The sequence below is a fragment of the Giraffa tippelskirchi genome, chromosome 2 (genome assembly GCF_054371585.1).
Source record: "Giraffa tippelskirchi isolate mGirTip1 chromosome 2, T2T-mGirTip1v1.2.pri, whole genome shotgun sequence".
Lineage (NCBI taxonomy): Eukaryota > Metazoa > Chordata > Mammalia > Artiodactyla > Giraffidae > Giraffa > Giraffa tippelskirchi.
In genome coordinates, this window is record NC_137276.1 from 91491687 (window position 1) to 91516278 (window position 24592).

The window sequence follows — 24592 nt, forward strand, 5'->3', positions numbered from 1 at the left end:
TTTCCTTCTCCAGGGGATCTTCCTGACCCAGGGATCAAACCTGGGTCTCCTGCACTACAGGCAGATACTTTACTGCCTGAGCCACCAGGGAAGCCCCGTGAAACATACTAAAGGGAGAAAAAGATGTGATTGTTTCTATAAACTATAGTATAGGCATACACTAGAATAAAGCCATTAAAAATGATAACATAGCTGTCTTTTAGTTCTTTTGAGTCCTCCATAGCATCTAGCATTGTTCTTGGTATTTAAGAATAATGCTTAATAGACTAGAAGAAGCATTATTCCAAGCATTATTCCACAGGCCCAGCAGAAGGGGTCAGGCCGAGGTGTGGCACTGGAAACTGGGTAATTAAAGTGTGCATACGGAAAGGGGAGGCCCTCCTGATCCCCTTACTCTCTGCTTAATAGAATCTGGCTTTTGTTTTTAAGCGTATTCTTATACATAATTTTATAATGTTATACACAGCATAGTCTTACAAATAACCTAGAATATAGTGTCATCATTCTTCTTACTTTCTGTAAAACATGTTTGAAACTTATCTTTATCTATGATATAGAGAAAGAAAGGAGGGAAGGAAGAAAGAAAAAGGAATGAGGGAAGGTATTTATCAGTAAGGAAAAGTGAGAAAGTGAAAGTCGCTCAGTTGTGTCTGACTCTTTGCAACCCCATGGTCTATACAGTCCATGGAAGTCTCCAAGCCAGAATACTGGAGTGGGTAGCCTTTCCCTTCTCCAGGGGATCTTACCAACCCAGGAATTTAACCCAGGTCTCACGCATTACAGGCAGATTCTTTACCAGCTGAGCCACCAGGGAAGCACTCAAAAAAGGAAAGGGATAAGATAAATGTTAGTCTTTATGAAAATCACCTTAGTGACTTTTGGTTAAGCATGGTAGATTAAATGCTCGTGTTTATTTCTGCCTTCTCTCAAGATCCCACAAAAATTATGGTAAGGAAATTAAAAAATTTAAACCCACAAGGACAAAGGGAACTGGAATGGAGCTAACAGTAGATGAGAGATACTGACAAAATTTTGGAGGGTAAGAAAGCAGATGATCAGTGGTAACTGAATTAACAAAGGAGAGAGAATGAAAATTGTGTATCTGCCAGAGGGGAGAGGGGTGGAGCCACTGCAGAGCAAGCTGATTTGTGCCACAGAATCCCTGAAAGGAACTGGAGGTGCCAGATTTCTTGGAAGGCAGCAGAGCAAGAGAGGTTAAAAACTGGAGTTATAGTTGAAAGCCTTTTAAGAGCAATTGGGCTTACCAGGTGACACTAATGGTAAAGAACCCGCCTGCCAATGCAGGAGACATTAGAGATGCAGGTTGGATCCCTGGGCTGGGAAGATCCCCTGGAGGAGGGCATGGCAACCCACTCCTGTATTCTTGTCTGGCGAATACAGACAATACAGACAATCCGTGGAGGGGCCTAGGGGGGCTATAGTCCATGGGGTCGCACAGGGTTGGACACAACTGAAGAGACTTAGCATGCACACATAAGAGCAATTAACCACCTCTCAGTTCCCTCGCCACTCCCTGCAGCACGGGAGCACCTCCCCTGCCTGTTGCCTCCATCATGGTAGGGCTGCTTCTTTAAGGAACCAGAGGGATTCTGGACCTGGGAACCACAGGCCTAGCAGAAGGGGTGAGGCCGAGGTGTGGCACTGAAAACTGGGTAATTAAAGTCTGCATATGGAAAGGGGAGGCTCTCCTGATCCCCTTACTCTGTTTCTTTCATGAAAGCTGCAGCAAGGTCTTTACCCTTTGGGCAAGGCATTGAAGAATCTCAGAGAAAATGAACAGCCCCAAAGGAAGGCCCTCCAGACACTGACTTTTGGGAGACTCAAGGAGAAAGCCAGTCTGTCTGCAGTCACACTGTAGTGATCAGTCCTGCCACAGGGTTTCCTGTCAGCCTGGCCCCAGTTCTGAATATGAATAGATGGCTGAAGGTCCCTAGACATTTGAGGAAAACCTCTTACTTGAAGGAGTGGAGCCCCAAACAGACAAAAACCAGAAACTCCAAAGAAACAGACAGTACAGAAGGCAGAAGAAAATTTCAAAATGAATATTGTTATCTCAGAGAGATCAAAAAGATTATTGTAAAATAAGAACAGGATACTTAAAAAAAGAAACAAGAAGATAGGCAAAATGCTCTTGGAAATTAATAAATTGGTAGAAATGAAAAAAATCAATAGAGCAGCTGGAAGATAAACCTAACACACTCAAAAAGTAGAACAAAAGGAGAAGAAGTAGGCTATTGCAGAGAAAAGAAAATTAGGGAACCCCTGTATGACCAAGGAGAGTTTTAGAAAAAAAAAGAACAGAATATGAAGGGGAGGAAACTATCAAAGAAATCATACTCAGCACAATGAATGGAAAAAGATAAACGCCAAGGCACATCTTTGTTAAACTTAGATGAGAAAATCCTTTCTGGAGGAGGGGGAATCACGTAGAAAGAGAAAGGAACATTAACTTATTGGAAACTAGAAGACAGTGGTGAACAATGCCTTTAAAATTCTAATGAAAGTATTTTAAGCTACAATTCTATATACCCTGCCAAGCTGGCAGACAAATATGAGCACAGAATTAAGGTGTTTTTAGAAATGAAAGATCTGAAACTTTCCATCTCTGTGTTCCCTTTGTAAGAAAACTATAAGAGGGTGAGCTCCAGCACCGTGAGGGAATAAGATAAACAAGAAAGAAGACATAGGAGCCCCGTGGGGATTTCCTGAGTTGATGATAAAGGGAAATCCCAGCCTCGCTGCTGTGCAGCAGGCAGTCCAGACTGGAAAGAGAGAGAGGACAGGAGGGTGGAAGGTTCCAGAATCATTGTTTCCAAGAGGAAAATGGAATTGATAGGACACCAGTGCCTGCCCATTATTGTGAGGGGTTTGAGTGACAGGCACGACACAAACAAAGGACCCTTAAGGAACAAGGCAACTTATTAACCCAAGAAAAACAAAAAATTATACAAGAACTGTAACAACTTAGTTCAGCAGTGAGTAATATTTATGTGGTCACAATACTGAAAATCCTAAATATTGATTTAACCAGAATTTTGATGATTGAATTCCCTGGTGGCTCAGATGGTAAAGAATCTGCCTGCAATGAGGGAAACCTGGGTTCATTCCCTGGGTTGGGAAGATCCCGTGGAGGAGGAAATGGCAACCCACTCCAGTATTCTGGCCTGGAGAATTTCATGGACAGAGGAGCCTGTTGGACTACAGTCCATGGCGTCACACAGAGTCAGACACAACTGAGATACTAACACTTTCACTTCGAGATGAAGTTTTAAAAGGATAAGTCAAGAAATAGCAGCACAAGCATTTTGTTAAAATCAGGAGGTAAAGGCCAGATAAAACAAATGAAAGAGTTAATTTGGTTGTCCCTGAGTAGTGGAAATCAGGGGTTGGAAGAGAGTCAGGGCTGTTATTTTTCCATTAAAGTCTTATAGTGTTGTTTTAAATTATAAAGTAGCATGAATTTTTTGGATAAAAGAATCATGTTGTTTTTTTTTTTTTAATTTTATTTATTTTTGGCTGCACTGGGTCTTCAGAAAGCTGCGTGGGTTTTCTCTAGTCGCGGCAAGTAGAGGCTCCTCTGCAGTTGTGGTGTGGTGGCTTCTCTTGTAGAGCATGGGGCGCTAGAACTTGGCCTTGGTAGTTGTGGCTCAGGGGCTTAGATGCCCTGCAGCATATGGAATCTTCTGGGACCAGGGATCAAACTTGTGTCCCCTGCATTGGCAGGTAGATTTTTAACCACTGGACCACTACAGAAGTCCAGGAGTTAGGTTTAAAAACAACTTGAGTTCTTTCTTGTAACAACCTAATGCGGCCACATGAACCCTGCTTCTTACTCCTTGAGGAGAATGTTGGATGCTCACATTTGCATCTGTTCTGCTTGAAACGTATTTATTACCTTCCTGTGACTTCTCTCATCCCAGAAGGGAAGGGCTTTCTGTTTCACTCCTAGTAAAATAGTAGAATTTTGTATTCCTGGGCCACTACAGATTTCTCAGATGAAATCACAGATTACAAAATTATTTTCTTGAAAATATTTCAGATTTTTTCCCTTAGGTCACTGCATAAAAATCAATGCTTTCCTATAAAAGCTTTAAAAAAAAATTACACCCAAATGTTCTTAAGGAGAAAACCCCGGGTACTATATGACAGAAAGGGCCCTCACTAGCAAAGAACAACCCTGGCTTTTGTATCTGTTACTGTTAAACTTCGCTATCAGAAAACATGAAACAGTGGCTTAGGGTAGAAACGCTTTTTCTCCAAGAATCTCCACCAATCATGTTTATCCCATTCTGGATTAACTTGTGTTGACAGCTTCTAGAGAATTGAAAACATATCCTAAAATGACATAAGTAAGTACTTTGTTCCATATTTTGAAGGCATGAAAAAATTGGCTAGCTTTAATTTATGTGACCTATCTGCAATCTGCTGAAACACAGCTAAGAAGAAGCAATGAACATCCTTACTGTAAAGAGTCATAATCCATTATATTCAGGTTGAGAGTGCTTGCGTGCTAAGGCATGTCCAACCCTTTGCGACCCCATAGACTGTAGCCCGCCAGGCTCCTCTGTCCCTGGGATTCTCCAGGCAAGAATACTGGAGTGGGTTGCCATGCCCTCCTCCAGGGGATCTTCCTGACCCAGGGATCGAACATCCCTTGCATCTCTGGCATTGGCAGGCAGGTTCTTCACCACTAGTACCACCTGGGAATCCCGTGCAGATTGAGAAAGTATAACAAAGCAGACAGCTTGGGATGGGCACTGTTACAAATCAACTTCTGTCTCCTGAGGTCAAGGAAAACTTCTCTCACATGTCTTAGTGGAGCCCTGACTTACTCCAAGCAACTTCCCTGGTGGCTCAGACGGTAACAAATCCCGTGGACAGAGTAGCCTGGCAGGCTATAGTCCATGGGGTGGCAAAAAGTCTGACACGACTGCAGTGACTTAGCATGCACAGCTTGCTCCAGGGAGGCACTGTCAGGTTACGGGTCACAGGGAACTTCGGAGTCTGTTTTCTCCAGCCTGATGTATGATGCTGTGCCAGTGGCTGGTATTTAACGAATACTTGTTGATTTGCAGAACAAATAATCAAATGGCATAGAAATTCCCCCAAACTGTTCACAGATTTGAGACTGAAATGAAGATTGGAAACTGTTCCCCGTCTCCATCCTAATGATCCTGGAGAGAGCAGTGAGCTGTCCTGAAGAGAGATCTTAGTTCCCTGTCCACGGATTGAACCTGGGTAGCCTGGATGAAAACCAGGAGTTCTAACCACTAGATCACCCAGGGCTAGAGGCTAGAAGCAAAGGGCTCCTCCATTTGAAAGCAGGGATGTTTCAAGGAGGCAAAAACTGTAAAAACAGGTAAAAGGTATATTAGAGACACAGTACAAGCTATGGGAGAGCACACAGAGAAGCAGTTTATTATTTAAGACAGAAGCTAGGCAGAAATACACATCCAGAGAGGCGTGTGTGTGTGTGTCCTGAATGAGGAGCACAGAAAAGAGGCGATTTAAATCACTTATATTGTTCTTCCGGGTCCTTGTTTGAAAGTGAAAGCTGCTCAGTTGTGTTCAACTCTTTGAGACCCCATGGATTATTCAGTCCATGGAATTCTCCAGGCCAGAATACTGGAGTGGATAGCCGTTCCCTTCTCCAGGGGATCTTCCCAACCCAGGGATCGAACCCAGGTCTCCTGCTTTGTGGGCGGATTCTTTACCAGCTGAGCCACAAGGGAAGCCCAAGAATATTGGAGTGGGGTAGCCTATCCCTTCTCCAACTGATCTTCCCAACCCAGGAATCAAACCAGGGTCTCCTGCATTGCAGGCAGATTTTCTTTACCAACTGATCTATCAGGGAAGCCCGGGTCTTTTGTCACCCTGGCCAATTGTCTCGTTTCTTTTTCCACATCTGACCTGTTCTAGGACCCTCCCCAACATGCATGTGCAGCATTTTACTAAGATGGAGTCCATTATTGCAGAGGCCTGTGGGTGCAAGCCCATGCTTCTTACGGGGTGGTGCCCCCTCCCTTTTGACCCCCAAGGAAGCTTCCTGCATGTGTGCAGACAGGGAAATTTTCCTTGCCCCCAGGAGTGGTCATCTCAATCTCTTTACTTCTGCAGAGCTGTTTCTGCCACTAGCTTTGTCCTTGGAGAGTCTGGGTGAAAACAAAGCTTCAGTTTTAATCCACTTGACAAACACCAGCTGTCCAACCCAGGAGCCATCTATCTCCTACCTAACTAACTTTCACTGCACTTTTTTTGATACCTGGCCTCCAGCAGCCTGTGGGTTCAGACTCAGACACAGATGAATCAAAATGAAACAGTCCTGCCTGTGGAAGTCCTTTGCAGTCCTTCTGGAGGCAGCGAACACACACTGCAGGCCCTGTGGGCCCCGTAGATGCTGAGGGATCTACCGAGAGAGCAAGGAGAACAGTAGATGAGTGGGCTTCGGGAGCAGAAAGAGGGAAGATAATGTCCCCCTGAGTGTGGACGTTGGTGGAGGACTGGGAGGCTGGTGGGTTCCTAGAGAGGTGCACTTGGCCCAGAATTTGAGATCGGGGTGGCAGTGGATAGTCTAAGACAGGAAGAGAGGATTCCAGGCAGGAGATGCACACATGATCTCATAGAGGTGGAAACAGAAAGGGGCTGGGGGTGTTCAAGTGATGGGTAGAATGTCAGAAGGGTGGGCCTCACGCACTATTATTCTAAGGAGTTTGGACTTCATTCTCCAGGTATCAGGAAGCCATCCTTTCACCCTTTTATCCATTCAGCAGCTCTTCGTTTAGTCAACCCATGGTTTTTATTTTATTTATGTATGTATTTATTTGGCTACACCAGCCTGTAGAACTTCCCCAACCAGGGATCGAACCTGTGCCCCCTGCGATGTGGGAGTTTGGAGTCTTCACCACTGGACCATCAGGGAAATCCTTTTTCTAAATTTTTAAAATTTTATTTTTAAATTTTGTTGGCCATGCCATTTGGCCTGCACGATCTTAGTTTCCCAACCAGGAATTGAACCCAGGCCGCTGTAGTGAAATCGTAGCATCCTAGCCACCAGATCATGAGGGAAGTCTCTCAGCCTGTGGTTTTTAAGGGGACAGCTTCAAACTTTAGAGGAAGGACCCAGGTGCCCTGAGGCCAGGATGGCCAGGTGTCTTCATTTGTCCTAGACCATTCTGATGTGTACCTGTCATTCAGGGCATCTCATGTGGTTTACTATTTGTTGTGGATTTTTCATTGTTATAAAAGGCATATTACTCCTAAGAGTTGCTTCAGTAATCCAAGATGGGTTTGGTAGAGCTTCCCGTGGTGGTTCCATCTTCTGCCGAGATCTTGTCTAGAAGTACATTCTCTCCTAAACATGTGGTTAGATGAGAAAGACAAATAGTGAGAACTTGTCTCTTTTTTCCCAACACAGCTAAGACCTCTCAAGGGCAGTATTCAGGACACACAGTGATCACATGAGTTAGCTTGGACTTCAGCCAATATGTTCAGTCTTAGGTGGTGGAAGAATGAGTATTTTATGCTTCTGCTCCCCGCAGCTATGTGGCACCAGTGCTATGGTTGGCACTGTGGCCATGAGACACATGAGGCCACCAGGCTTCCAGTGGGGCTGGTCCCATGGACAACATGGGAAGTATAGATTCATTGTCCATGAAATGTATGCTGGGAAACATACTGAGGCTGAGCTGTTCTGTTTAAAATAGTCTGAATGCTCTTGCTAGAATGGTTTTGTTATTTATTGCTTGGTATAAATCTACAGCTCTTTGTTTTATAAATCTTTATTTTATTGTTTGGTAAGTGCTTTTTTATTTTATTGTTGGGTAATCCTTTTTTATTTTGCAGTAAATCCTTTCAGGAACAAATAGCCAAAAAGGCAGCTTGTGTTTAGTGAAAAATTAAGTAGTGAATTTCCAGTTCTCAAGAAAGGTGATGATGAATCGCCTAACTTGCTCAGATTTGTCATCACTTACATCCACAGTAGGGTACTAGTGATGTCATGAGCCACAGGAAAAGCAGAAGAGGCGCCAGTGTGAAAAAATGTGAGCAGTATGGAGTTTCCTTAAAAAACTAAAGATAGAGCTACCATATGATCCTTCAATCCCCTTCCTGGGTATATTGGGAGAAAATGTAATTCGAAATGATACATGCACCCCAGTGTTCATTGCAGCATTATTTACAATCGCCAAGGTATGGAAGCAACCTCAGTGTCCATCGACAGATGAATCGATAAAGGAGATGTGGTAAATATATATTGAGATACTTCTCAGCCATAAAAAAGGGATGAAATAATGCTATTTGCAGCAACATGAGTAGACTTTCAGATTATCACACTAAGTGAAGTAAATCATACAAAATGTGGAATCTTAAAAAAAAGATACAAATGAACTTACATGCAAAACAGAAATAGATCCACAGACATAGAAAACAAAATCTTTGTTATCAAAGGGGAAGGGAGAGAGGAATATAGGAATTTGGGATTAACATATACACTCTACTATATATAAAGTAAACAACAAGAACCTACTGCATAGCACAAAGAACTCTAGTCCATATTTTGCAAAAACCTATAATGGAAAAGAATCTGAAAGAGGATATTTATATATATGTCTCCCTGGAGAAGGGAATGGCAAAACACTCTAGTACTCTTGCCTGGAGAATTCCAGGGACAGAGGAGCCTGATGAGCTACAGTCTATAGGGTTGTAAAGAGTCGGACATGAATGAACGACTAACACACACACACACACACACGCACACATGCACACATATATATACCAGTTCAGTTCAGTTCAGTTGCTCACTCTTGTCTGACTCTTTGCGACCCCATGGACTGCAGCACGCAAGGCCTCCCTATCCATCACAAACTCCCCAGTTTTACCCAAACTCATGGTCATTGAGTCGGTGATGCCATCCAACCATCTCATTCTCTGTTGTCCCCTTCAATCTTTCCCAGCATCAGGGTCTTTTCAAATGAATCAGCTCTTCATCAGGTGGCCAAAGTATTGGAGTTTCAGCTTCAACATCAGTCCTTCCAATGAACCCTCAGGAATGATCTCCTTAAGGATTGACTGGTTGTATCTCCTTGCAGTCCAAGGGACTGTCAAGAGTCTTCTCCAACACCCAGTTCAAAAGCATCAGTTCTTCGGCACTCAGCTTTCTTTATAGTCCAACTCTCACATCCATACATGACCACTGGAAAAACCATAGCCTTGACTAGACAGACCTTTGTTGGCAAAGTAATGTCTCTGCTTTTTAATATGCTATCTAGGTTGGTCATAACTTTGCTTCCAAGGAGTAAGCGTCTTTTAATTTCATGGCTGCAGTCACCATCTGCAGAGATTTTGGAGCCCCCCAAAATAAAGTCTGCCACTGTTTCCACTGTTTCCCCATATATTTGCCATGAAGTGACGGGACAAGATGCCATGATCTTAGTTTTCTGAATGTTGAGTTTTAAGCCAACATTTTCACTCTCCTCTTTCACTTTCATCAAGAGGCTCTTTAGTTCTTCTTCACTTTCTGCCGTAAGGGTGGTGTCATCTGCATATCTGAGGTTATTGATATTTTTTCCGGCAATCTTGATTCCAGCCTGTGTTTCCTTCAGCCCAGCGTTTCTCATGATGTACTCTGCATATAAGTTAAATAAGTAAGATGACAATATACAGCCTTGACGTACTCCTTTCCCAATTTGGAACCAGTCTGTTGTTCCATGTCCAGTTCTAACTGTTGCTTCCTGACCTGCATACAGGTTTCTCAAGAGGCAGGTCAGATGGTCTGGTAGTCCCATCTCTTTAAGAATTTTCCACAGTTTATTGTGACCCACACAGTCAAAGGCTTTGGCATAGTCAATAAAGCAGAAATAGATGTTTTTCTGGAACTCTCTTGCTTTTTAGATGATCCAGCGGATGTTGGCAGTTTGATCTCTGGTTCCTCTCCCTTTTCTAAAACCAGCTTGAACATCTGGAAGTTCACGGTTCACGTATTGCTGAAGCCTGGCTTGGAGAATTTTGAGCATTACTTTACTAGTGTGTGAGATGACTACAATTGTGCAGTAGTTTGAGCATTCTTTGGCATTGCCTTTCTTTGGGATTGGAATGAAAACTGACCTTTTCCAGTCCTGTGGCCACTGCTGAGTTTCCAAATTTGCTGGCATATTGAGTGCAGCACTTTCACAGCATCATCATTTAGGATTTGAAATAGCTCAACTGGAATTCCATCACCTCTACTAGCTTTGTTCTTAGTATGCTTCCTGAGGCCCACTTGACTTCAGATTCCAGGATATCTGGCTCTAGGTGAGTGATCACACCATAATGTGACCCATAAATGTGACCCATTATCTGGGTCATGAAGATCTCTTTTGTACAGTTCTTCTGTGTATTCTTGCCACCTCTTCTTAATATCTTCTGCTTCTGTTAAGTCCATACCATTTTTGCCCATCTTTGCATGAAATGTTCCCTTGGTATCTCTAATTTTCTTGAAGAGATCTCTAGTCTTTCCCATTCTATTGTTTTCCTTTATTTCTTTGCACTGATCACCGAGGAAGGCTTGCTTATCTCTCCTTGATATTCTTTGGAACTCTGCATTCAGATGGGAATATCTTTCCTTTCCTCCTTTGCTTTTCGCTTTTCTTCTTTTCACAGCTATTTGTAAGGGCTCCTCAGACAGCCATTTTGCTTTTTTGCATTTCTTTTCTTTGGGGAGGGTCTTGATCCCTGTCTCCTGTACAATGTCACAAACCTCTGTCCATAGTTCATCAGGCACTCTGTCTATCAGATCTAGTCCCTTAAATCTATTTGTCACTTCCACTGTATAATCGTAAGGGATTTGATTTAGGTCATACCTAAATGGTCTAGTGGTTTCCCCTACTTTCTTCAATTTAAGCCTGAATTTGGCAATAAGGAGTTCATGATCTGAGCCACAGTCAGCTCCCGGTCTTGTTTTTGCTGACTGTATAGAGCTTCTCCATCTTTGGCTGCAAAGAATATAATCAATCTGATTTCAGTGTTGACCATCTGGTGATGTCCATGTGTAGAGTCTTCTCTGTGTTGTTGGAAGAGGGTGTTTGCTATGACCAGTGCATTCTCTTGGCAGAACTCTATTAGCCTTTGCTCTGCTTCATTCTGTACTCCAAGGCCAAATTTGCCTGTTACTTGTGTTTCTTGACTTCCTACTTTTGCATTCCAGTCCCCTATAATGAAAAGGACATCTTTTTTGGGTGTTAGTTCTAGAAGGTCTTGTAAGTCTTCATAGAACCATTCAACTTCAGCTTCTTCAGCATTACTGGTCGGGGCATAGACTTGGATTACCGTGATATTGAATGGTTTGCTTTGGAGATGAACAGAGATCATTCTGCGTTTTTGAGATTGCATCAAGTACTGCATTTCAGACCCTTTTGTTGACTATGATGGCTACTCCATTTCTTCTAAGGGATTCTTGCCCACAGTAGTAGATATGATGGCCATATGAGTTAAATTCACCCATTCCAGTCCATTTTAGTTCGCTGATTCCTAAAATGTCAACGTTCACTCTTGCCATCTCCTGTTTGACCGCATCCAATTTGCCTTGATTCATAGACCTAACATTCCAGGTTCCTATGCAATATTGCTCTTTACAGCATCAGACCTTGCTCCCATCACCAGTCACATCCACAGCTGGGTGTTGTTTTTGCTTTGGTTCTGTCTCTTCATTGTTTCTGGAATTAGTTCTCCACTGATCTCCAGTAGCATATTGGGCACCTACCGACCTGGGGAGTTCGTCTTTCAGTGTCCTATCTTTTTGCCTTTTCATACTGTTCATGGGGTTCTCAAGGCAAGAATAATGAAGTGGTTTGCCATTCCCTTCTCCAGAGGACCACATTTTGTCAGAACTCTCCACCATGACCCATCCATCTTGGGTGGCCCTACGTGGCATGGCTCATAGTTTCATTGAGTTAGACAAGGCTGTGGTCCATGTGATTAGGTTGGTTAGTTTTCTGTGATTGTGTTTTTCAGTCTGTCTGCCCTCTGCTGGAGAAGGATAAGAGGCGTATGAAAGCTTCCTGATGGGAGAGACTGACCGAGGGGGAAACTGGGTCTTGTTCTGATGGACAGGGCCATTCTCAGTGAATATTTAATCCAGTTTTCTGTTGATGGGTGGGGCTGTGTTCCCACACAAGAGACTGACCCAGACTTTCCTGTGAGTGTCCAGGTGTTTCTAGTGGAGGTGTGGCTTGGTGGTGGCCTGCTGCAGGGTTGGGGACACTGAGTGTAGCGGTACATGCATGGGATCTTTTGAAAGAGGTCACCATTATCTTCATTACCTCCACCATAGTTTGGCCCCAGGTAAATAGCAGGTATGCTATACAGTAGGACTATGTTATTTATCCATTCTATTTGTAAGAGTTTGCATCTGCTAGCCCCAAACTCCCAATCCTCCCCTCCCCCTTGGCAGCCTCCTCTATGTCTGTGTGTGAATGCTAAGTCTCTTCAGTCACGTCTGACTCTGTGCGACCATATGGACTGTAGGGTGCCAGGCTCCTCTGTTCATGGGACTTCCAGGCAAAAATACTGGAATGGGTTGCCATTTCCTCCTCCAGGGAATTTTCCGGACCCAGAGATCAAACCTGCATCATTTACATCTCCTGCAATGGCAGGTGGATTCTTTACCACTAAGGCCATGTGTGAAGCACTCTATGTCTGTGAGTCTGAACAGATGGTGATTTCTTGCTTATGACACAGTCCAGGGCCGTTGGATGACTGTCCTGGACAGCTCTTTTGAGCATTAACTCCTGTGTGACTCTGCCTTCTCCTAGAACCTTCCTGTTTCCACCACTGAGTCCCCTCCTTAGAGCCAAAAGAGAACTCTGAAAGGATTGGGCAGAGACATTTATGGCTAGGCCTCGACGTGGGTACCTGACTTCCCTCACTACGTCCCACTGATCAGGACCCAGGCATCTGGCCTTACCTAACTGCAGTGCAGGCTGGGACATGTCAGCTTCCTGTGGGGCCGGGGAAAGGACTTGAGATCATACGCACCTCCTCAGCCTCTGCCTATGTCAGGCCACGGGAAACATAGTTTGGAAGAAGTCAGGAGACCTGGCCACTGCTGCTGACTTGCTGGGTGCCTCTAAGTCATCACAACCACTCCAAGCTGTTTCTTCCTTTTCAGAAGGGTGCCAATACCCTTTGCCTTGTACCTGTTTGTTGTTGATTTTTAGTCACCAAGTTGTGTCCGACTCTGTGTGACCCCATGGATTATAGCCCACCAGACTCCTCTGTCCATGGGATTTCCCAGGCAAGAAGACTAGAGTGAGTTGCCATTTCCTCTTCCAGGGAATCTACCTGACCCAGGGATTGAACTCACGTCTCCTGCATTGGTAGGATTCTTTACCACTGAGCCACCAAGGAAGCCCATTAGTTAATGTACACTGTTACATAAACTTAATGTGCTAGTTACAGGAGTTGTGGTCTGCGCCATTTTTTAAAAATTAAGATTATGAGTATTTGGGGACTTCCCTGGTAGTCCTGTGACTAAGACTCCATGCTTTTGACGCAGGAGGCCTGGCTTTGATCCCTGGTCAGGGAACTAGATCCCACATGTCGCAACTATGACCCAGCACAGCAAAATAAATAAATAAAATTTCTTTGAAAAAAGATTATAAGAATCTCAGTCATTTATTCAATAGTTACTTTTTGAATTCCTGTACTAGCCAGGTATTGAACTAGCTGCGGACAAGCTCTGGTCTCTTGATTGTACATTCTGGTGGAGAGACAGATGATAATCGATAAAGAAATAACATGGTTATGTGGATGACATGATCTAAAGCAACTGAAGGGCTCAGGAGAGGCCCCTCTGGGAAGATGACACTTGAGCTGAGTGTTAAATGATGAGGTAGGTAGAGGCAGACGTGTGACTATCAGAGAGGAGAGTGTGCTGAGCAGAGGGGCCTGACTGTGCAAAGGCCCTGAGGTGGAGAACCAGCTTGGAGGGTTCCTTGAACAGCCAGATTGTTGCATGACAGAAAAAGGTGAGGCTGGAGAGATAGTCTCGGATATTATACAAGGCCTTACCCTCTCTGTGCCTCAGTTTCCTTACCTGTAAACTGTAAAATTGGGCTAACATCACCTTCATAGGGTTGCTGTTATTAAACGGAATAATATGCTAAAGTGCTTAGAAAAATACCTGGCACCTAATACACACTACCCAGGTGTGCAACTGTAGGTACAGTGAGGATTCTATTCCTACCTCGATGGGAAAGCTTTTGGACAGTTTTCAGAAGAGGAGTGTCGTTCCATTTCGACTGGTTCTCATGGCCCGGGCTTGAGGTAGTTGGGGGTTTCCACCCTTCTTTGAAATATGTGGGTAAATAGAGTTGTTTTTTTTAATCCCCAGCCAAAAATATTTCTTTACTGAGCATCAGATGTTATTTCCATGAATCAAAATGTATGTTTTGTTTTCCAAATGCTTATACAGTTCAATCTTTCAAAAGAAGAGTATTTACATAGACACAGAATATACATGAATAAGATCTCGAAGCTTTGGATTTATCCCCCTCTTGAGGCATCGCCAAATATTTGCGCATAATTTGTACGTTGCCCTGGATTACATTTGGGGATATAAATGAGTTGACAACAGAGCTTCTGTGCCTCTTGAACTTTCCATAAATAAAATGTAGTCGGTGTTTTAGAACACACTTTCCCCAAGGTCTGTTTGTGGAACAGGAGAATTAGATTAAAACAAGGGCTTTTTTTTTTTTAATTAGAGTATAATTGCTTTACAATGTTTTGTTAGTTTCTGCTGTACAACAAAGTGAGTCAGCTATACGTATACATATATCCCCTCCCACTTCAGCCTCCCTCCCACCCCACCATCCCACCCTTCTAGGTCATCACAGAGCACCGAGCTAAGCAACCTGTGCAAACCATAATTCAAAAAGACACATGTACCCCAGTGTTCACGCAGTTCGTTCCTTTCATTCAGTTGCTAAATTGTATCTGACTCTGCAGCCCCATGGCCTACAGCCTGCCAGGACATGGAGCCAGAACGTGTGTGCGTGTGCTAGTCACTCAATAATGTCCAACTCTTTGTGACCCCATGGACTCTAGCCCTCCAGACTCCTCTGCCCATGGGATTCTCCAGGCAAGAAAACTGGAGTGGGATGCCAGTTCCTGCTCCAGGAGCTTGGACATGGAGGCAACCTAATGTCCATTGACAGATGAATGGATGAAGATGTATCGTACATATGTGCGTGCATGCTCAGTTGTGTCTGACTGTTTGTCATCCTGTGGACTGTAGCCCACCAAGCTCCTCTGTCCTTGGAATTCCCATACTGGAGTGGGTTGCCAGGGGATCTTCCTGACCCAGGGATCAAACCCATGTCTCCTGCAGCTCCTGCGTCAGCAGGCAGATTCTTTACCACTGAGCCACCTGGGAAGCATGGTATTAGTCATAAAAAGGAATGAAAAACAAGGGCTTTTTAAAAAATCAGGCTTTAGAAACAGATCTTTTTGCTTAAATTAGTAAATGGTGTTTTGGGGAAAGAAAAGCTGTAGATACAAAGGAGCGTTCCCACTTCTGCAGAAATCTACTCCTCCACACAAAAGAAGCTGACTTCTATTTGCATTTGCTTATAGTTTCCTGAAAATGCAAACAACCAGCCTAGAATGCAATTCCCAGTTCATTTTCTGGCAGCAGCCCTCGCATTGGCATCGAGCGACTTGGCACTCTTGCCTGTGACCGTGAGGACATCCCAGGCGCTGCGGGGTGAGCCGAGGTCATTGTTGCAGCACCGGGCTTTGGCCCACAAAGGATTCAGCTGCTGATGGGGAAAAATACGAATACAGACTTATTTTTCTACAGGCAGACAGTTTATCCTCTGGTCAATTTGATCTCACAAATCAGTGGCCTTGTCTAATATGTTACCCCAGGAAAGTGTCTTAATTGAGTTTCTGCACTGTGTTAGCATTTACAGGAGATTTGAAAGATAAAGTTTCCCCAAGGATATGTCTTCTTCTTTTTTTTTTTGTAAAGAATGACCTAGAAAAGAGAGAGGCCTTCTGGAGTTTTGCTGCTGGGTTGGGTATGAGATGTTAAAACTCAAAGAGGCAGAGCCACCCAGGAGGTACCATGTCCAGGATTTGTGCAGAGAACCTAATGTCCATTTAGCTCTTGATGGATTCATTCATTTAGTAAATATTTATGATGAAACTCTGCTTGGGGCCATGGCTTGTCCAGAAGCTGGGAATGCAACAGTGAACAAGGCATGGGGATCCTTACCTTCTAGAACTCCATCTTTCAGGATAAACAGACAGGGGCCAAGTAAGTGGGTTGAGCCTTCCAGGGCTCAGAGACCCGAGGGCCAGGCTGTTAACTGGGCAGAGCCCATCTTGAGAGGAGGATGTGGGAGGGGTCTGGATGCACCTCCAGGGAGAGGTGACCTTGAAACTGAGACCCTGAGCCTGGGTAAGAGAAAGGCAGAAGTGGAAAAGTGCTCTACGCAGAAGAAATAGCTTACTGAGTCCCGATTGTTGTTTTAATTTCTCCCACTTCTCTTCTTCCTCACCCTTGAGAAAATTCAAGGATGCCCAGGTTGGAAAGTGATATGTACAGCATTATCCCACTTTCATTCATTTTTAAAACAGACATAAAAACACAATTATGGATTCTGCATGGATACATATACAGGTATATTAATTTAGCTTTTTGAATAGCACAGAAGGAAACTCACTAAATTTGTGTTTGCTTCTGAGAAAAGCAGGGGAATGAGGCTGTACATGAGGGCAAAGAAAGCTATTTTATCTGAAATTATTTATTTACTTTATTGAAGGAGACTTTAAAGAATGTTAACAATATTCAGTTCTGGCTTGTTGGTATCCAGGTGTATATTACTTTATGTATCTTTCAATATTTTTTTATACTCCTAACAAAGAAAAATCAAGGCTACAGACTATAGATTCTTGAAGTGGAAGGTCATCTTCAGAGAAGATGCTTTCCAAAATCCTCTAGAATGATAATCCAGGAACTCTTAGCAGAGTTCAATCACAGGGCATCAATCTTGGTTCCTATATAAAGATGAACAGTGTTGTGCTATAGTGAAGGGTTCACTGTGGCGTGCATCTCACTTGCAACAGAATTTCTCTTAGCCTTCAATGCGAGATGGCATTTATCTATGGTTCCAAGAGACCCACAGTGAATACCGATCTCCCCTGAAATCTTCCCTCCAAAGAATTTTTGTTAGGGTTGTTGGATTTTGTGTTCAGAGTTACACAATGTAACCCATTTTCTATTACCAACATACTTGTGTCTCATTCTCAGAGAAGCTTCAACTTTTCATTGCATCTAGACCAAGTAAAGAACGTTGGAGAAGAAATGATTTACCCCATAGGGAATGAATTTCCAAAGCTTGGGTTCCATTTCAACAGCCTCACTGCAGTCACACTATTTTCTCAGTGACAGAGAACTGAGAAATTACCAATGAAACAAGACTGTCGTGTCCTGTGTCCCTCCATGTTGCAGTCATCGGAAGACTTCAGGACAGCCTTCCTCATTTCTTATAAACTTTAGGCCCTGGCTTATGGTCACTGTGTTCAGCACTAATCTTGTCATTATTCACAGTCATTTCAACATCTATGTGGATTATTCCTTTGGGTCTTTTATCTCCTCTCCTCCATCGCTTTTTAGTCACCCACATCCATTGTCATTATCCTTGCCTCCACCACAATCTACAGACTTAATTTTCTTGGGCTCCAAAATCACTGCAGATGGTGACTGCAGCTATGATATTAAAAGACGTTTGCTCCTAGGAAGAAAAGATGTGACTAACCTAGACAGCATATTAAAAAGCAGAGACATTACTTTGGCAACAAAGATCTGTCTAGTCAAAGCTATGGTTTTCCCAGTTGTCATGTATAGATGTGAGAGTTGGACCATAAAGAAGGCTGAGCATCAAAGAATTGATGTTTTTGAACTGTGGTGTTGGAGAAGACTCTTGAGAGTCCCTTGAACAGCAAGGAAATCAAACCAGTCAGTCCTAAAGGAAATCAGTCCTGAATATTCATTGAAAGAACTGATGCTGAAGCTCCAATACTTTGGCCAACTGATGCAAAGAGCCGATTCATTAGAAAGACCCTGATGCTGGGAAAGATTGAAGACAGGAGGAGAAGGGGACGACAGAGGATGAGATGGTTGGATGGCATCACTGACTCAATGGACATGAGTCTGAGCAAGCTCTGGGAGATGGTGAAAGACAAGGAAGCCTGGTGTGCTGCAGTCCATGGGGTCGCAAAGAGTTTGACACGACTGAGCCACTGAACAATAACAAGTGTCCTCACCCCACTAAGTCCTGACTTCTGTCCTTACAATCCAGCGTGGATTCCGTAGTCCACCATTGTGGTCATTCCCCTGCCTATGTCCTCTCTCCCTTCATCGTCCTAACTTGGCAAATATCCCTCCACCTCCCCAACCTCCCCCGACAACACTGCTTAAATTCAACTCTGCCTACTCTGGACCTCCACCTAGGGAGCTGAACATAGCTGGGGAGAAAGAGAATACAACCATGCAGAGGACTCACTTTTTTCTTTTTAAACGAGATATAGTTTATGTACAAGATTATGTAAGTTATAGGAATACAACATAGTGATTCACATCTTTTAAAGGTTACACTCCATTTATAGTTATTAACATCATAAATTATTGACTATATTCCCTGTGTTGTACACTATATCCTTGTAGCTTGTTTATTTTGTGAAAGTGAAAGTCACTTAGACGTGTCTGACCCCATGGACTATGAAGTTCATGGAATTCTCCAGGCCAGAATACTGGAGTGGATAGCCTTTCCTTTCTCCAGGGGATCCTCTCAACTCAGGGATCTAACCCAGGTCTTGTTTATTTTGTACATAATAGTTTTTACCTCCTACTCTGCTACCTTTCCTCCCTGCCCTCTCCCCACTGGTTTGTTCTCTGTATCTGTTAACCTGTTTCATTTTTTATATTCACTAGTTTGTTGTACTTTATAGATTCCACACTTAAGTGATATCATACAGTATTTGTCTCTCTCTGTCTAAATTATTTCACTTAGCCTAATACTCTCCAAGTCCATCCTGTGCTGTGCCTAGTCGCTCAGTCGTGTCTGACTCTTTGTGACCCCATGGACTGTAGCCCGCCAGGCCTCTGTCCGTGGGGATTGTCCAGGCAAGAATAGTGGAGTGGGTTGCTGTGCCCTCCTCCAGGGGACCCTCCCAATGCAGGGATTGAACCCAGGTCTCCTGCATTGCAGGCAGATTCTTTACCATCTGAGCCGCCAGGGAATCCTCGAGTCCAAGTCCATCCATGTTGTTGCAAATGGCAAAATTGCATTCTTTTATGACTGAGTAATATTTCATTGTATATATGTACCACATCTTTATCTATTCATCTGTTGATGAACACGTAGGCTGCTTCAATATCTTGGCTTTTGTAAATAATGCTGTTATGAACATTGGGGTACAGGTGTCTTTGAATTACTGTTTTTGTTTTTCTCAAATATGTACCCAGGAGTAGAATTGCTGGATCATATGGTAGAGAGGACTCACTTTTAATTCATTTACTTCTAATGGACCCTCAGCACTCATGGCAGCCCTGTTACACTTCCCTAATCTATTACACACCTACTCATCTGTTCTCAAACTCCCAGTAGCTCCTCCCACATCCACTCTTTTGCTGCTGATGACCTCATTCTCTACTTCACTGAGAAAAGCAAAGTGACCAGAAGAAAAGTTTTACATGCCATCGCAACCTCATGTACCAACCTACCTGCATCTGCCTCCCTTCCTCTCACTGGGCAGACCATCCATGCTCCATCAGTGTCTTAGATCAGCTCTCCCCTGGCCTGCTAATGACATTGCTCAAGCAATTCTCCCTCTCTTTTACTTCATCAGTCTTGCCCTCTCTACAGGATTATTCCCACTGGCAAGCAAACATGTCTTAATTCAGCCCATTAAAAAATCCTGTCTTGACCACACATCCCCTTCTAGTTCCAGCCTTTTTACTCCATTCATCTTTCCAGCTAAACTCCTTTAAAGACTTGTCTATATTCATTTTCACCAGTTCCTCTCACTCCATTTTCTCTTGATCCTTCTCTTCTCAGGCTTCATCCCTACTGCTCCAGCAAAACAGCCATGTCAGAGTCACCAGTGACCTCTGGTTGCTAAACCCACTGGTCATTTCTCAGTTATCATCTTACTGATTAACAGCAGTGCCTGATTCAGCCAGTCTTTCCTGCTTGACAGACTCTCTTCGTCTGGCTTCTGGGCACCACATCCTTCTGGTTGCCTCTTACTTACTGATTCATTCCCTTTGGTGGTTTGGCTTCACTTTGGAGACACAATGACATTGGAATACCCCAGGACTCCGTCCTTAGACCTCTTTCCTTTTTCATCTACACTCACTCTGTGGATGAATGAGTGTCATAGCTTTGAATTGCCCTTCATAGAGTTTATACATTTACACAATAGTCATTATTCACTCAAGGACAATCCAAATTAATTTAGTTCCAAAAGTTTTTCTTAACTGGGAATTTTTCAGTGATTCTTGGAGAGCTTGCCTATAGTCAAGGTAGCAGATGTGGCATCACATTGTGATAATTTTCTGATCATGGGATAAAGAGAGATTGTATGCAACAAAACAAAACAAAAAAACCCAAGGACATTCTGCAACAGATATCTCAGTGAGAATGTTTAAAAATTAAATTGTGTTTTCTGCTGTCAACTTCTTAGACTGTGGCTTTAGAGCTTCTGGTGTTCATACTTAAGATAAGCCTCCAGCGGTTAGAATGCGACAATGGTAAAGCTAAAATATCCCCCTTCTTGTGATTACTGGGTTATAATTTCTCCGTTGGGTGTTTATGTGTTTGATTAAAAAAGGCAAATAGCACTGACACACTGCTTATTATAGGAAAAAAAAATTTCATGTCACTTACCAGTATGGGGAGCTTACCAACATGGGGATGCCACATTTATGTGACGGCATCCGTTGAGGTTTAAGTCTGAGATGGTTAATTAAGATGAAGCGAACAGTGTTGCTTGTGGATCTTTGTTGTTTTTTAATCACTGACCTTTGTCATCTGTAGGTTTTTACAGAATGAAATTCTTATGCTATCAAGTGTAAAACAAATCTGATCAAGACTTTATGACTAAAGAGCTTGTATGAAGAAATGAAAAGATAGTGTGAAATAAATGGGGCTTTTGTACGAATCCTGCCAAATGCTTTTGTAGCCATTTTTCTCTATCTAGTCAGGGAACAAGGAGGGAGGAGGAAATTATGGTGAAGAAAGTCTTATGAGAAAGTGGATAAAGTGAAAACGCATCTTTTTCATCAGTATATTATGTTTCAAGGCTGCCTAGTATATAGTTTTCACCTGGAAAACAAAAACTCAGTGACTTTGAGAAGAGCTGATTCAACAATTAATCAATATAATCAATGTAGATAATTGATCTGGCCTCTTGAGGACCCAAAGTGAATTATCTATAAATTACCTGCACAGTTGCCAAATCACCCTTTGAGTTTGAACTTCATAGAAACATTCTATGTCTTTAGATTGTCCTATTGTGTTATTTGTAAGAATTGACATTTCAAATGTATCTTTGCTGAGCACTATGTCTGAGTACCGTGGTGCTTTAGAATGTGCAGATGTGTGCTAAGATCCAGTCGGGCCTGGTATTCTTTGTAAGCTATGATTTAGTAATTAATAAGACTGATCCAGGAACTTCCCTCGTGGTCTAGGGCTAAGACCCTGTGCTACCAATGCAGGGGGCCCAGGTTTGATCCCTGGTCAAGGAACTAGATCGCACATGCCTCAACTAAGAGTTTGCATGCTGCAACTAAAAAAAAACAAAAAAAAACGCATGCTGCTATTAAGAGATAGTGCAGCCAAACAAATTAATAATTAATTTTCAAAAATAAGACTGATTCAATAGTTTGCAACTTTGAGACAGACTCCCTAAGAATAAGCTCATGTACCCTAGAGAATTGTGGAATTTGTAAAAAGATAATAAATGCTTATCTTTTACTGGGAATGCATTATGGTAGAATGCCTTTTCTGGCCTCATTCAGAGTTGAAGCAAAAAATCATGATCTAGAGTATTAAACTTTTATTTGCTTATTTCAGTAATTGGCTTAGACGTAAAGGCTTCAGACGCCATTTCCATGACACAGTTTTCCCCTTGGCCGTTTTCTTGGCAGGTTCCAGAGGGAAAAGTAGTAGTTCTTAATTTCCGATTCATAGACCTGGAGAGTGACAACTTGTGTCGTTATGACTTTGTGGATGTGTACAATGGCCATGCCAACGGCCAGCGCATCGGGCGCTTCTGCGGCACATTCCGGCCTGGAGCCCTTGTGTCCAGCAGCAACAAGATGATGGTGCAGATGATTTCCGATGCCAACACAGCTGGGAATGGCTTCATGGCCATGTTCTCTGCCGCGGAACCAAATGAAAGAGGTATTGTTCCCACATTACAGCAATAATAAGGGCCCATAGTTACTGAATGCCTCCTGTATGTCAGACACTGTTCTAGGCACTTAATCCAAAGTTTAAGAGCAGTTCTTCTCAAACAGAGAGGTAATAAATACCAGCAAATCATCAAAGTGTTAGTCACTCAGTCATATTTGACTCTTTGTGACCCCATGGACTATAGCCCACCATGCTCCTTTGTCCATGGAATTCTCCAGGCAAGAATACTGGAATGGGTTGCCATTCCCTTCTCCAATGGATCTTCCCAACCCAGGGATTGAACCCGGTCTCTGACACTGCAGGTAGATTCTTAGCCGCTGAGCCCACCAAACCATCAAGAGACCATTAAAAAAAATCAGTCTTGTCAATGGGCAGGGAGGGTGGAGGAGGGATAGACTGGGAGTTTGGGGTTAGCAGATGCAGACTGTTACATATAGAATGGATAAACAACAAGTCCTACTGTATGGCACAGGGAATTATATTCATGTATTCTGAGATAAACCATAGACAAAAATCAGTATTTTTTAAAGCCCATATATATTCTTATAAAATTCAAATGTAGAAATTCATGGAGTAAAAAATGTGAAACCTTGCATACAGATATAGAGACTTTTCACCCCATTGTAGTCCCCTCTTAGAAATAGCCATGCATGGCTGGTGGGTCCCATACATGCTTTGTGCACTTACTTATAAGTTTGTACTTTTGCAATAACTTTTAAAATGTGTAAGTGGGATCATGCTTTCATATTGTTTCACAGCTTTTTCTTTTTGCTTCGCCCTACAAGTTGGAGTAGTTTCACATCAGTACATGTGATCTCCCAAGGGTAGAAACGTCCGTCCTTGGAAGACAGCCGCAATGGCCACGAATCTGCAGCCTTCTGCCCAAGGGCACGGCCTAATCTTTTCTTGCCTTGGACTGTAGTTCAGCCTCTCTGGTTTGAGATATTAGAGTACAGAATCTGGGGCTGACAGAGCAGCCAGAACACTTGGGAGGAAATCCTGGCTGGGAGCTTCTGAAGAATTGAGGCACAAAATATACATATAAAATCCACCCAAATCTTTGGCTAACAGCTAAACTCTACATATATGGGGGAGACCCCAGGTGGCCTGGCACAAAAGCATCATCTGGAATATGAAGAAACCGATCCGAGATACAGCTGCTGCCCATTAGCAGGATGACAGACTTCGAGCTTGGATCTAGCCAACTTGAATGCCTGCCAGAACAAAAATCACTTTTCACTGGAACGCAATAGAATCTAGAGACTTTATAGTGTATCATTCATAATGTCCAGTATCCAGTCATCTGATGAAACCAGGAAAGTGTGTCTATATACAACAAAAAAGCAGTCAATAAAAACTAACCCCCAGGGCTTCCCTGGTGGCTCAGTGGTAAAGAATCAGCTTGCCAATGCAGGAGATACAGATTTAATCCCTGATCTGGGGAGATCCCACATGCCACAGAGCAACTAAGCCCATGTGCCACAACTGTTAAGCCTATGCTCAAGAGCCCAGGAGTTACAATTACTGAGCCCACGTGCTGTAACTATTGAAGCCCATGCACCCTACAGCCTGTGCTCAGCAACGAGAGAAGTTACCACAATGAGAAGCCAGCACACCGCAACTAGAGAGTAGCCCCCGCTCACAACAACGAGAGAAAAGCCAGTGCAGCAACAAAGACCCAGCACAGCCAAATATGAATAAATAAATAATTAAAAAAAAAAACCCTGACCTGCAACTAGCCCAGAGGTTACAATTAGCAGACAAGCATTTTAAAGCGGCTATTATACATATGTTTAAGGATTTAAAGGAAAATATGTGTGTAAAAAAATAAACTGATTGAGAATCTCAGAAAAGAAACAAACTTTAAAAAAAGAATACAATGGTAATACTAGAGCTGAAAGATAGAGAATATGAAATTTTGAAATTTATCTGAGGGACTTACAAGTAGATTGGAGATGGTAGAAGAAAAATGCAGTGGTTTTGATTAGAACTGATTCAATCTGAACAAGTAGGAAGAAGATGAAAAAAAAACAGCCTTGGAGACTAGTGAGACAATATCAGGTGGTCTAACATATGTGTAATTTGTGTCCCAGAGGAAAAAGAGAGTGATAAAA

General features: G+C 43.0%; 1 protein-coding gene across 1 annotated transcript in view; it reads left to right on the forward strand.

Moving 5' to 3' along the window:
- The window catches only part of PCOLCE2 (procollagen C-endopeptidase enhancer 2), an 85882-nt gene that overhangs the window by 34357 nt on the left and 26933 nt on the right, over positions 1–24592 (forward strand). Inside the window, exon 3 of the mRNA XM_081569628.1 lies at positions 22211–22466. Coding sequence (XP_081425754.1) covers positions 22211–22466 — 256 coding nt within the window. The remainder of the gene's footprint in view (positions 1–22210; positions 22467–24592) is intronic.